The sequence below is a fragment of the Lepus europaeus genome, chromosome 1 (assembly GCF_033115175.1).
Source record: "Lepus europaeus isolate LE1 chromosome 1, mLepTim1.pri, whole genome shotgun sequence".
Classification (NCBI taxonomy): domain Eukaryota; kingdom Metazoa; phylum Chordata; class Mammalia; order Lagomorpha; family Leporidae; genus Lepus; species Lepus europaeus.
The window spans coordinates 43,874,447-43,887,637 of record NC_084827.1 but is presented as its reverse complement, the minus strand read 5'-3'; the positions used below and the strand labels follow the sequence as shown (position 1 = coordinate 43,887,637).

Here is a 13,191-nt window from a genome sequence, read left to right as displayed (position 1 = left end):
AGGCCCTGAAGAGCTCTGCAGGTTGTGTTTAAGTTGGGGCATTTATTGCAGGAACACTGAGAAGCCTGTTCACGTGGCAATGGGGCTGCACGATCAGGTGTGTACTCAGAAAGCTGTACGCTAACTCGGGAGCAAATTGGAGAGGATGAGACTCGATGATGAGGTGGACTTGGGAGGTTGAGGGAAAGGCAGTATGGAATGTGACAGCCTGGTTTCTGAGGTTCTCAGTGGACACTGGTGCTTCTCACAGGGACGGGAACACTGAGCCTAGACAGCAGGCACATCACCTTCTGCTCCAGTCATCGCTGTGTGAAATAACTGACCGGGGTAGACAGACTGCATGGTCTCTTAATACTTGCCATGCGTGTCGGTTAAGTTTTATCTTCCTGGGAGAAGACTTTCCCCTCTGCTCACGCTCTCGCTCTTACTCTGACACACACACACACACACAATGAATGAAAAGCCTTGTGGAAGAGTGGAAGCTTCTGTTTTTTTAGCCCTGTCGAGCACTGAGGCAAGTCATGTGATGTCTCTAAACTCTCCTTTTCTCATCTGAAAAATGAAGATCCTTCTTACCATATTAAAAATCAAACAAATGTTCCCAGAAGTATTTGGAACATTTCAAAGATGTATACAAATGTAAAAAATTTGTACTCTTATGAGTTCACCACACAATCTCACTTGCTAACCAGAGCACAAGTTTATTATGAAACTTGAACTTCAGACTAAGAAATCTTCCTAAGTCACAGGCTAGTTTAATGGGAGTATGCATGAATGTGATCACCATAGTACACTCTCTTACATTTTTGTTCTGGTGAGATGTTAAAGAAACAACTCAAAAGTAATGCCTGCTGTATTGATTTAGTTTCATACTAGCCTTGCTTTCAGAGTTGAGAAATGGGAAATGGTGTTGAATACCAGATGAGAGAGGATCTTATGAGAGAATTGAGCCCTGCCCTTAAAGGATGGCTAGGAAGTGTGTGGGTGATGGGAAGGACCTTGGACATCAAGGGAGCATATCCACAGGTGAGGGACGCATGGACATTAACATGGGAGAGGTGCAGGAGCTCCCGATTAAAGCAGTGGGCTCACATCCGGAAACTGTAGAAAGATCTGGTTGGAACGGTTGTTGACTTACAGCAAGTGTTGCAGCAAGGCAAAGGAGTTCAGAAATGAACTATGATGGATTTTGATCTGGGAATGTTCCTCCAAGAAACAAACCAAATTGGGAAAACAGAGAGACTCAAATAAGAGAAAATAACAAAGATATTTCTGCGAATGACCTAGAGATGTAGTAACAAGGACCCAAGTTACAGCTAACATGGGGGCAACGAGGTAGATTTTATGGAAACATTTCAGCCGCTAGCGTCCTCTCCATTGCACTCAGCATGACGTGACTCTAAAGTTTGAAGACTAGGATAGGAGTGATAAAGTGGGGAGAGGTACGGCTGGTTCCAGAGGGAGACAATATGGCACATTTTGTCCAATGATCCTGCATTAAATGTAATGGCTGGAAGTACAAATGGAAACATCCACTTGACAGGGAATTAGAGCTCCAAGCCCAGGTGAAGCAGATAAACTCGGAAGGCATGGGTGTAGAGGTGACAGGCAATGCCATCAGCCTGCATCAGCTCCCTGTATGGAAACACCTCAAAAGCAAGGAGAGGACTCCTAAGTTTAGTAACAGAACAAGTGCAGCTGGCTAGCAAAGGAACAGAGGGTGTCCTGTCAGAGACACAGAGTCATACAGGCATGGTATCCAGGAGCCACATGAGAAGCACTGGCCATTAGCAACATAAGCTACAGAGAGTAGTGCAGGAAAAAGTACCACAACTAAGTTGCTGGATTTTTCAATTAGGAGACAGTCAGTGACCTTCAAGGAACAGTGTCAGCTCCTGGAAGGAAAGACAGCTTGTTTGGCCCTGGGCTTAACCACAGTATACCTACTGCGTCTTTATTGCTTGCCTAAGAGATACAGATTCTAGAAGAAACAGGAAAGGAGAAATTCCAGGGGTTCTCGAGAAAGGCTGGAAAGGAAGATAGAAAGGTACCAAAATTGATTTCATAGCCTCTAATCTGAATCTGTTTCATCTTTCTACTAACACCACATCTAAAAATAACACTATCTCAAGTGGCAGGAGTTCTTGAAGTGTCACCTGAGAACTAGAGTGAGTCACTGGAAGGGCAGGTAACCAAAATCCACCAAGAAAGAAAGGAGGGCAGCGGCCCTTGGAGAGCTCAGGTGTAACTTGGCTATTTTAAGTCACAGGTTGAAGATGATCCATGGCCTTCTACTGGCCCTAGTGACCTAGCTGATAACACCTGCTTTAAAGATTAACCACAACACTCTGGAAGCAAGGTGGGTTTTAGCCACAGCATGGAAGCTACTCGATGTGTGCAAGAAGCTCCTAGGAAAGGTGGGAAGCCCAAGAAAAGGCAATGTCTGGAAGGACTGGAGGGATGGGTTGACATGAGAAAAGCTATAACTTGGGGCAGAAAATAACTTTAGAGAGGCAGAATACTTTTCTAGGATATTCCTAGGTACTAGACTGGCAAATAAGGAAGATAATTTATTCTAAGAAAATCAAATAAATAAGCTCAATATTTACAGGATTCTTCAAATATTCAAGGAAGTTACAAGTTTATGTAAGGCGAGAGTCTTTGAACTTGCCCTGGTAATCTTCATTTTTGTCCACTGGTGCTGCCAACATGACACTATCTTTTGCAAGACTTTATGCAAGCATCCACAGTAGACATCTTGTTAAAACTTTTCAACCCAAAGAAGCAGCACTGCACTTCTCTTCCCAATCCATCTTTTCCGGCTTCATTTTGATACTGTGAACATGTCTACTATTGCCTTACCAATTTTTTCTGGTGTTTCAGCACTATAAAACACAACAAAAATAATTTTATCTAGTACAAGCCATCATACTATTGATTTTCATCTACTGAATATAATATCTTCTGGGCACAGTGAAAAAACTAATCTGTTTCTGTTTCTACTACAACAGAGAATAAAACTATTACCAAAAATTCTGGATTCTCTTAAAGTTTTATCAGTTGTCAACATAGTTGTCAAAGTTTTATCAGAGAGTCAGATATTTGGTTGTATTTTGTTATGGAAAGGTCTGAGTGGATCATTGGTATGGTTATAAAAAGCTAAATATGTCATTCTCCATTGAAAGCTTATTTTGCAAATTCATCCCTTGTGTTCAAATGATGGTCTAATGCATTTTATGCCTTCAGTAAACTTACTCGGAACACTATGGTTATCATTACTGATTATAATTACCAGCAAAATTAATAAAAGTCAGAACATCGGAAATTGTTGCCTATTTAAATGAAAGATAGAAAATACTCTCTCTGTTGGTCTTGGACAATTTGAGAAGTCTTGGTCGGGTGGAAGGGACTTGATAAATATGGAAATGTAGCCTCATGCTTACTGAACATTTATTACCTACTTACATTCCATTATATGTAATAACTCATTTAATTAATTGATTATTGGTTGGCCATTTGATTTGTTAAAAGGTTTGGATTTTCCATCTTTGTTAGTATGTGTTGAAAATAATGATCTCTATCATTCAGAAAATAAAAAAATTATAATTTTTGTTAAAGTGACAGCCATTCTCTGATTTGTAATTGGCAAAAGAAGGTTTTCCTGTGAGTTTGTTGGCACCCAACCCCATGCCTGCCTTCCAGAGCTTGCTTTTTCTCCAGCTCCTGTCTGTGAATCATGAACACATGACTCGTGAGCTCTCTTCAGTTCAGCTCCATGCTGAGATCTGTAACCATTCTTGGGGGAAATTACAGGACCCTTGTCCTGGGAGCCGTGAGCCAGGCCACCTCAGTTTTCTTGCTGACAGCACCCAAGTCTCATCTGAGAGATTAAGAACAGGAACACCAGGCCGGCGCCGCGGCTCACTAGGCTAATCCTCCGCCTTGCGGCGCCGGCACACCGGGTTCTAGTCCCGGTCGGGGCACCGATCCTGTCCCGGTTGCCCCTCTTCCAGGCCAGCTCTCTGCTGTGGCCAGGGAGTGCAGTGGAGGATGGCCCAAGTGCTTGGGCTCTGCACCCCATGGGAGACCAGGAGAAGCACCTGGCTCCTGCCATCGGATCAGCGCGGTGCGCCGGCTACAGCGCGCTACCGTGGCGGCCATTGGAGGGTGAACCAACAGCAAAAGGAAGACCTTTCTCTCCCTCTCTCTCTCTCTCTCACTGTCCACTCTCTCTCACTGGCCACTCTGCCTGTCAAAAAAAAAAAAAAAAGAAGAAGAAGAACAGGAACACCAGAAACAGAATCTCTGTCAGTCACCACGGACAGGAAGTGTGAACGCGATGGGGAAATATGTGGTTGGGTGCGTTTGTCTACAAGTGCTGTACCATAAGCCTGGGGTTAATGTGCAGTTCTGTAATCAACTCTGCACACAGTTGAGAAAGGCTGCTCCTGGAAGAGGCTGTCACTCCACCCTCAGTTACAGGGCATGCCCGCTATTCTAAGAGCACTCTGCTTTAATAAAGCATGGCTTCGGGAGGTAGCAGTGTGCTGAAGATCCGGCCACTCTGCCTTTGTATGTTAACCTTGTCCATGCCAGAAAAAGTCAAGGCTGTGCCTCTGACGTTTGTTTCTTCCTCTCACTTAGTTCCTCTCAGTGCACCTCTGCACAGGTGCAGGCTCACCTGGACTTCATTCCGCCAATACATTAGCCCCCCAGAAGACCCCCTTTCTGCTTGGATAAACGAAGGAATTCAGTTGATTTGAGGATTAGAACTCTTGAAGAAACTTTGCATTTTACCAGTAGCCTTTGTAGGTTGTTAATATTCATCACTTGAAAAAATAAAAGAAGAAAGGGAGGGAGGGAGTGAGGGAGGGCGGGCAGGCATTTGGCCTGGTGCTTACGATGCCTGCATCCCACATCAGAGTGCCTGGGTTCAACACCCAGCTCTGGCTTCTGATTCCAGCTTCCTGCTGATGTGGTTCCTGAGAGTCAGTGGTGATGGCTGAAGTGATTGGGTTCCTATTACCCATGTGAGAAATCTGGATTGAGTTCCTGGCTCCCAACTTTGGTCTTGGCTGACCCCTAGCTGTTGTGAACATTTAGCTAGTGAATCAGCATATGGGAACTCCCTTGGTGTCTGTCTCTCTGTCTCTCTCTCCCTCCCTCCAGCCCTCCCTTTCTCCCTCTCTCTCAAATGAATAAATAAATTTTATAAGGGTTTTATGGAGATATAATTCATATACCAAACAATTCTCCCATTTGAGGTACCCCATTCAATGATTTTTTAGTCAACATCTAAAAACTCAAAGGAATGCAAAACCATCACCACAATCTATTTTGTCTCCTTAAAAGAAGTTCTGCACCCATTAACAGATGTTCCCAGCTGCAGCCCCGACCCCACTGTGCCCCAGCCCTAGGCAACAACTCATTCAGTTCTGTATTTGCCTATTCTGGACATTACGTATATATGGAATCACAGAACGCATTTTATGACTGACTTCTTCAAGTTAACATCAGGCATCATCTGCACTGTAGTACGTATCAGGCCTCCATTCCTGCGTCCCGCTGAACAGTGTCCCAAGCCATGGATGTACTGGGTTTGATTGACCTGTTCATCAGTCGATGGACACTTGGTTTCTTTCCACCTTTTATGCTGCTGTGAATATTCGTGGGTGAGTTTTCTGTGGATGCTTATTCCCAGTTCCCTTAGGTATAAACCTAGATGTGGAACTCCTGGATACAGTAGTAACTACAGGCAATATTTGAGAAATTTACAACCCGATACCACAGAGGCTGCCCCATTTTACATTCCTACCAGCAACGTACAAAACCCGGTTTCTCTACATCCTCTCCAACACTTGTCATTGTCTGTCTGTTTGACTGTAGCCATCCTCAGAGGTGTGAGCTTGTCTCTAATTGTCATTTTTATTCCTGTTTCTCTACTGACTAATGATATTGAACATCTTACCATGTGCTTGTGGGCCATTTATGTATCTTCTTTGGAATATTCTGTACTGTTTTCTGATACAGAGAAGTAGGCTAATGGGGAAAAATTGTATGCTAAATTTTACATTTTAAAATTTTACATTACCTTTTACAGAAGGGCTTAGGATAAAAAGGCAAATACTAGACACAGTTTGAAAAGACCCACATGTTACAGAACCTCTTGTTCAAACACACAAGGTCAAGGGTTCACCTGTGAGCATGACTTTGAAAAGTCAGGGTAAATAGGCTTGTGTGCACACCACAGCAACCTTCCATGGCTGCACCACTGGTCCTAGTCATGGGTACCTGTAAGGGTGGGGTAATGTTGTAGAGGTTGTGATAGAGTTTTGAAAGCTTTACCTCATTGGAATGCAAAGGAAGAAAAAGACAAGAGATCCTTGGCTTCCTTAGCTTTGCTCTGGAAACTGTATGAGTCAGGTCAGGGGAGCTCATCTGTCTTCATTGGCGGAGTGGGAGAGTTGGGCTGTATTTTCTGGGCCGGCATATTTTCCATGTCTCTCTGGGAGTACAGGGAAGATCGAAAAGATTAAAACAATCATGGATGGGTCCTCTCAAGGGGCTCTTTCTCCTGATGGTGATGATGACAATGACAACTTCAGAGCAGACAGTCATCCTGAAGACAGCAGTCTACTGAGTGTATCAAATATACAAAAAGCTGTGGAGGCCGCAGGGGGCCAATACCTTTGGCAGTAACATTTATGGAACAAACTCAATGTCATACCTACCGTGTGCTGGAGATGGGGAGGAGCTGGTATACATTCAGAAAAGAAGCAACGGAGGAGGCTTCAAGGATATGGAAAAGTGAGAATGTGCTCTGGGGCCGTCTGCCCCACCCCCAGCTCTGAGAAGGAGCAGCTGGTGGTGGCCATCAATATAGGGAACCTTCAGGATAAGTGATGGCACTTGCGGAGGGACCTTTGCCGAGACACTCGTAGGTCTTGGTAAACATGAACTAATTAATTTTCACAACACCCTTGTGAGGCAGGAAGTGGTGTCTTTGCAGTTCTGCAGATGGGAAAGTGTCAGCACATAAACATAAGTGATTTGGACCCTGTCGCATGGTGCAGCTGCAACAGGGCTGGGAATAAGGAGTCTTGCTGAAAGACAGAGAGGTTGAAGTCAACTTCCAGACTCTCGTTCTGAACTTCTATTCCAGCTCTTCCCCTTCCAGGGGATGTTCCCCCTTCTTATAAAATACTAGCACAGAGTTGTGAGATCCTTGTTTCACAGACTTATTGTTACTGGATTTTATCATCATCTCCAGGGGTAGGCATTTTGTGCAGTGGTCGATACCTCACTCAGGATACCTGCATCCCAAAGCAGAGCACCTGGGTTCCAGTTCCAACTCCACTCCTAATTCCAGCTGCCTGCTAAAGTGCACCTTGGGAAATAGCAGGTGATGGCTCACGTGCTTGGGTCCCTGCCACCTACATGGAACACCTAGGTTGAGTTTTGGGCTCCTGGCTTTGGCCTGGCCCAGTCCTGCCTGTTGTGGGCATTTGGAGAGTGAACCAGCAGATGGGAGATCTCTCTCTCTCTCTCTCTCTCAAATAAATATCTAAAATTTAAGATCATCACCTCTAAGAGAGGGCCTTCAAAATTATCTAATTTAATGCTGTCGTTGTGTGTATTAAGTTACTCACAACAGGCAGACCTTGTTAGTGCCAGAGTTAGAAATTCCAGCCCCTGGCTTATCTTTGCCTTCTGTCGGCTGGCTCTGGCTTTAGGACATTCTTCACATGACCTCCCTCTATGTTCTCTCCTGTAGGATGCCAGAGGTCTCCCAAACAGAGGTCAGGGTTAGAGATCCCCTAACCTTGTGGCTGTCAGCACCCCAGCGTGGTCTGGCTCCTACATCCTCTGTGCAATCTCTCCACTGAGTGGTTGCCCAGCTTAGGGTTAAACACAGGCTGTGATCAGCAAGCCACCGGCTCCTGTATAAATCTCTGATCTGGGCAGGAGACAGACGTGCATCAAGCATGTGTGCAAGTCAGTGCATGGCTCTCTGTGACAAACACTATGAAAGAAAGAGAATACTTTGCTATGAGGGAAAATAACATGAAAGGAATATCTTTTTAAAAGGGATCTGGAAGACAATGTCTATATGAGAACCTGACATTTCCTCGGAGACCAGAAATACACATAGAGCTTACCAGAAATCAGGGTGGGCAGAAAGAGAGAGAGAGAGTCTGTTGTGCTTTGGGAACTGAGATGCCATGCTCCAGAGATGAGTGGCCAGGATGGAGGAGGAGAGGAGAGGGCCCAGTTCTGCCAGAGCCTTGGAGACCTAAGAGAGGTGTTTTGATGTATTTTTTTAAAAAAGGTATTTATTTATTTATTTATTTATTTATTTATTTATTTGAAAGAGTTACAGAGAGAGAGAAAGAGAGATCTTCCTTCTGCTGGTTCACTCCTCAAATGGACACATTTGAGGGCTGAGCCAGGCCGAAACCAGCAGCCTGGAACTCCATCTGAGCCCCAACATGAGTACAGGACAGGGACCCAAGCACCTGGGCCATCTTCTGCTACTTTCCTAGGCCATTGGCAGGGAGCTGGATTGGAGGTGGAACAGCCTGGACTCAAACCGGCGTCCATACAGGTTGCCAGCATCACAGGCAGCAACTTAACACACTGCACCACAATGCCAGTCTTCCTTCCTTTTTTTTTCAATCAGAGGTCTTGAGGTTGAAGGTAAATGCCAAAGGGAGGGTGTTAGGCAGGGATGACTGCTGATGGGCCACGTGGGAGCTGGGGAGCCAGTGCCGAGGAGACAGCAGCTGTGTGCAGAAGCTCTGAGGATCTGTATCAGACTAAAGTACTTATCTGCAAAGTGGAGATGGCACTCCATTTCTGTTCTGTTTTCTAAAATTTACATAAATATTTTCATGAGAAAATACAGTCTTTGCTGTTCTCCATTCTGATGTCCTGCCTACAGTCTCTGTTCCTCCGATGATTATGGTCTCTTAGTGACAGAACGTATGGAGATCCATCAACACAGATGATCACCTCGGAGAGCCTTTCTGCATGTAAGCCACTTGAGCCTTGGGCACCGTCTGGGTTTTACTGCCATCTAGTGTCTCTCAAAACATATGTTTGTTTGTGTTTCTGAACAAGACCTCCTCCAAAACAGGGCGAATGAGCGAACAGATTTCTGCTTCTGGAGGGGAGAACCACTGTTTGGGTCTTTATATCACTTTTAAATCTATGTGAAATGAGTCTGGTCTCATTTATAACCCTCTCTCTAGTTTCTATCCAGTTACCTCGGGGTTCATCTTCTGCTTTGCCCTCATACCAACTCTAAGGCTTTTGCTGGGAGAGTTCTCAGGAGTGCCACGTGAGGTAGATCAGTGTGCCCACTGCACAAGCGTCTGCCAAGTGGGAAGCTGACAACCAGCTCGTATTCTTTGCTCAAGTCAAATGCACAGTGACGAGCATCTTGTCCTACTCTGCACATTATAAGCAAGCATCCCTGGGGTCACACAGAATTGGGAGGTGGGGGCCATCATCCCCCCTAAGGCCTCTGGTTTTAGCATTAGTGTTAGTTTCCAATGTGGTCGGTTTTTATATCACTCAGAAAAACCACTCGGCCAAAATGCATGATGCTCAAGCTGCTGTAGTCCTATTGGCTTGATTTTGTTAGCCAAAATCTTGCGTAGATTATCGCAACAGCAGCAGCATTCTTTTCAGAACAGGAGGAGGAATGACGTGCTTTTGTGTTACCCTCCTCCACACACTGATCCCTGCATCCCAGAACACATTCTCCTTCCCGCATGGCCTTCACTGTGATGCTCTGCTTCTCCCAAGGTCCCAAGCCACTCGTTTCCGTTGGCACCAGCCGGCTCCCTTCGACAAGCAGCAGACGTGGGCAATAGATAATGTCTATATCGGGGACGGCTGTGTAGACATGTGCAGTGGCCACGGAAGATGCATCCAGGGAAACTGTGTGTAAGTAGATTTTTTTCCCTCCCCCGATCAAAGCTGCTGATTCACATTCCATCTAGGAAGCTGTTCAGGAACTGGTTGTCAGTCCCTCCCCAGCTACCGTAGGGTGTACGTTTTTCCTGAAATACGATCCTGAGTAAGTGTGGAGGTGAGCAGTATCCTGTCTTCATGCTTGCTTGGGGATTAGGAAGAGCTCACTTGTCAGGAGCGTGTTCAATTATGATGGACTGGATTGATTTCCTTTTGTGTTTCTGTGAGCCTGGAAAAATCCATCAGAAGAGTTCAGTATGTTCTCACCAACAGTAATATACAGCCTAAGTATGTTTCCTCACTGTGACACGCATGTGTTACAATGTAGCTGGCATTCCCATGTTGCTTACCTAAGAATGAACATAAAGGTCTGATCAATTTCCCAGGTGTGTGTGATGGAGAAGCCTAGTTTATTACTCTTAGAGAGCCTAACACCTTTGGAAGAATCTAAATAAACTGTGTGTATGCATGCATGTGTGTGCGTGCTATAAGCATCTATGTGTATTTGCAAAGATTACACCATTTGATGAGCCAAACTGTCAACAAAGAATTCGTAGTCCCTTCTCCACTAACCTCCACATGCCAGGGAAGTCCTCTTTGAATGGCGATTCCAGCCCATCCACCTGAGCCCCCCCATCCTGCATTCGGATCCCCTCTCCCCCTGAACAGTACTTTGCTTGGAGGTAACCATTACTATCCAGAGTGTGTTTTGTAGTTAAAACCCAGACCCTTGGGTTCCTAATTGGCCCAGAGCCTGTTAAGAAAGGCCAGTTTCTTAGGACCTTCCAGCTTAGTTTGGTAGCTCCGAATGTTTTTCAGCCATGCAGAACTATGCTGGGTAGAGACAAGGCTTTCGTAAATTCTTTGACAATGCTTCTGTCTCTCCACCTGTAACCCCAAGTTGCCACTTTAAGAAAGACAGGGGTAATTCATTCACTGCTTCATTCTGACCCAAGGCCCTGAGAGGACAGCAGGTGAATTCTGACCGGTTCTGTGAACCTCAGTAACCTCCCACCTCCTGGGCTACAAGACAGAGTGGGCTTTGCTAATTTGAGGTCACACTTGGGGGAGCTTTGTTTGATGTTGGCTCTGCCTTTTCTCTTTCTCTCCACCAGCTGTGATGAGCAGTGGGGTGGCCTGTACTGCGATGAGCCAGAGACCCCGCTTCCAACGCAACTCAAAGACAACTTCAATCGGGCTCCTTCCAACCAGAACTGGCTGACTGTGAACGGAGGGAAGCTGAGCACGGTGTGCGGAGCTGTGGCTTCGGGAATGGCTCTCCACTTCAGCGGGGTGAGTGTTTGGCTGTTGGTTCTTCACTGCTGCACCCTCTAAGCACCCCCAGGTAGCTGAGTCTCTTTTGAAGTTTAATGAGCAAGCAGGAGATGATGCAGGACTGGGGGCCCGAAATGCGCAACCCCGATCTGAACTTGCAACTGTATACAAAGCAGAAGATACTAATTATTCCCAGTGTTTTCCTGCCACAAATCATTTGAAACAATTTAATTATGCAGGGCAATGTTAGCACTGGGCATGTTTAAATACACATTTAGAAAGGATTTAAATGAACTGGCATCCTGGTAGAGAATGCATGCACAGTGCACGGGCCCTTCATCTGGGCAGAGCTCTGGTTTGAATTTAAGGAGCCAAAAACCTGGAAAATGAGCTAGAATGGATCTTGAATTTGTCACAAACAATTAATCCTTTCTACAAATTATTTTTTAAATAACACTTGGCAGTAATTAGCAGACATTTGTATGTGTAACATATTATTCTGTGGATAACAGCAGCAATGTTAGGAATTTTGTTTGGGAAGCTTTACAGTCACTCTGCGTTGCTGCTAAAGATGACTTTGTCTAAAAATAAAATTCCTCCAATGCCAAGGTTAAAAAGGCAGATTTTAAAATCCACAAATTCATGATCGACTTTTTATTTTTCTACCATAGCCTATCTTAGGGTTTGTATTTGTGCCAATGAAGTGTAGTGCTTTTTATTTATTACTTATTTTATAGGCAGGGAGACAGAAATCTCCCATCTGCTGGTTCACTTATCAAATGCCCACAACAGGCAGCAGTGGGCCAGGCTGAACCCAGGAGCCAAGAACTCAATCTGCATCTCCCAGATGGTTGGCAGGGACCGAACTTTGTGAACATTTGCAGGCAGCTGGAATTGGGAACACAGACAGAACCAGAACACAGTCACTCTTGTCCAGGTTGCAGGTGTCCCAAGCAATCTGTTCCCACTGCTCTAAACACCTGCCCCTAAAGTGTGTTACTTATAGTCAGGATCTAGTCCAAGCGTAACAGGAGGACACTCACCATTTAGGACTTCTTTCTTCTTCTTTTTTTTTTTTATTTATTTGTTTATTTGAAAAGCATATTTAAAGAGAGAGATAAAGTCTTCCCTCTGCTGATTCACTTCCCATATGGCTGCGATAGCCAGGGCTGGGCCAGGCTGAAGCCAGGAGCCAAGTGCTTCTTCTGGGCCTCCCCCATGGGTGCAGGTGCCCAAGCACTTGAGCCATCTTCCTCTGCTTCCCCAGGAGCATTAGCAGGGAGCTGGATAGGAAATGGAGCAGCCAGAACTTGAACCAGCACCCCTATGGTGCTGGTGTTGCTTCACCATAATGCCAGCCCTACCATTTGTGATTTCTGTAATCAACAGTAAAAATGCAATGTTCAAGATATTCTTCCTGGGGTGGTACAGGGGGTTAAGCTGCTGTGTGGGACACCACATCCCATATCTGAGTACCTAACATCCAGTCCTGCCTTAGCTTCCTACTAGTATGCCTGGGAAGGCAGTGGATGATGACCCAAGTGCTTGGGTCCCTTGCCAGTCACCTGGGAGAATCTGATGGAATCCCTGGCTCCTGGCTTCAGCCTGACACAGCCCCAGCTGCAGTGTGGGCATCTAGGGAGTGAACCAGCAGACAGAAAATATCTCTCTCTCTCTCTCTCTGCCTTTCAAATAAATCAATAAATAAAACTTTTTTAGAATTTAAAATAAAAAGTTACTCTTCCTAGCTTAGTGGGAATTCTTAAGGGGCCTGATTTCCCAATTATGTTCAACTAATAAATATCTACTTATCAATATAACTACTGAATTTATATCAATGACGTTAAAATCTATAAAAGCTTAAATTTTAAAAATTATGGCTATTATCTCTAATTATACTGAAAGTTTCAGATGTGGTTATTTGAAACTTTTGTATTA

The 13,191-nt window shown here is 45.0% G+C and overlaps 1 protein-coding gene across 1 annotated transcript in view; it reads left to right on the top strand.

The window, feature by feature from the left end:
• The window catches only part of RELN (reelin), a 581,586-nt gene that overhangs the window by 518,423 nt on the left and 49,972 nt on the right, over nucleotides 1-13,191 (top strand). The window contains exons 47-48 of the mRNA XM_062213575.1: nucleotides 9,811-9,951; nucleotides 11,094-11,271. Of these exons, the coding sequence (XP_062069559.1) occupies nucleotides 9,811-9,951; nucleotides 11,094-11,271 (319 nt within the window). The remainder of the gene's footprint in view (nucleotides 1-9,810; nucleotides 9,952-11,093; nucleotides 11,272-13,191) is intronic.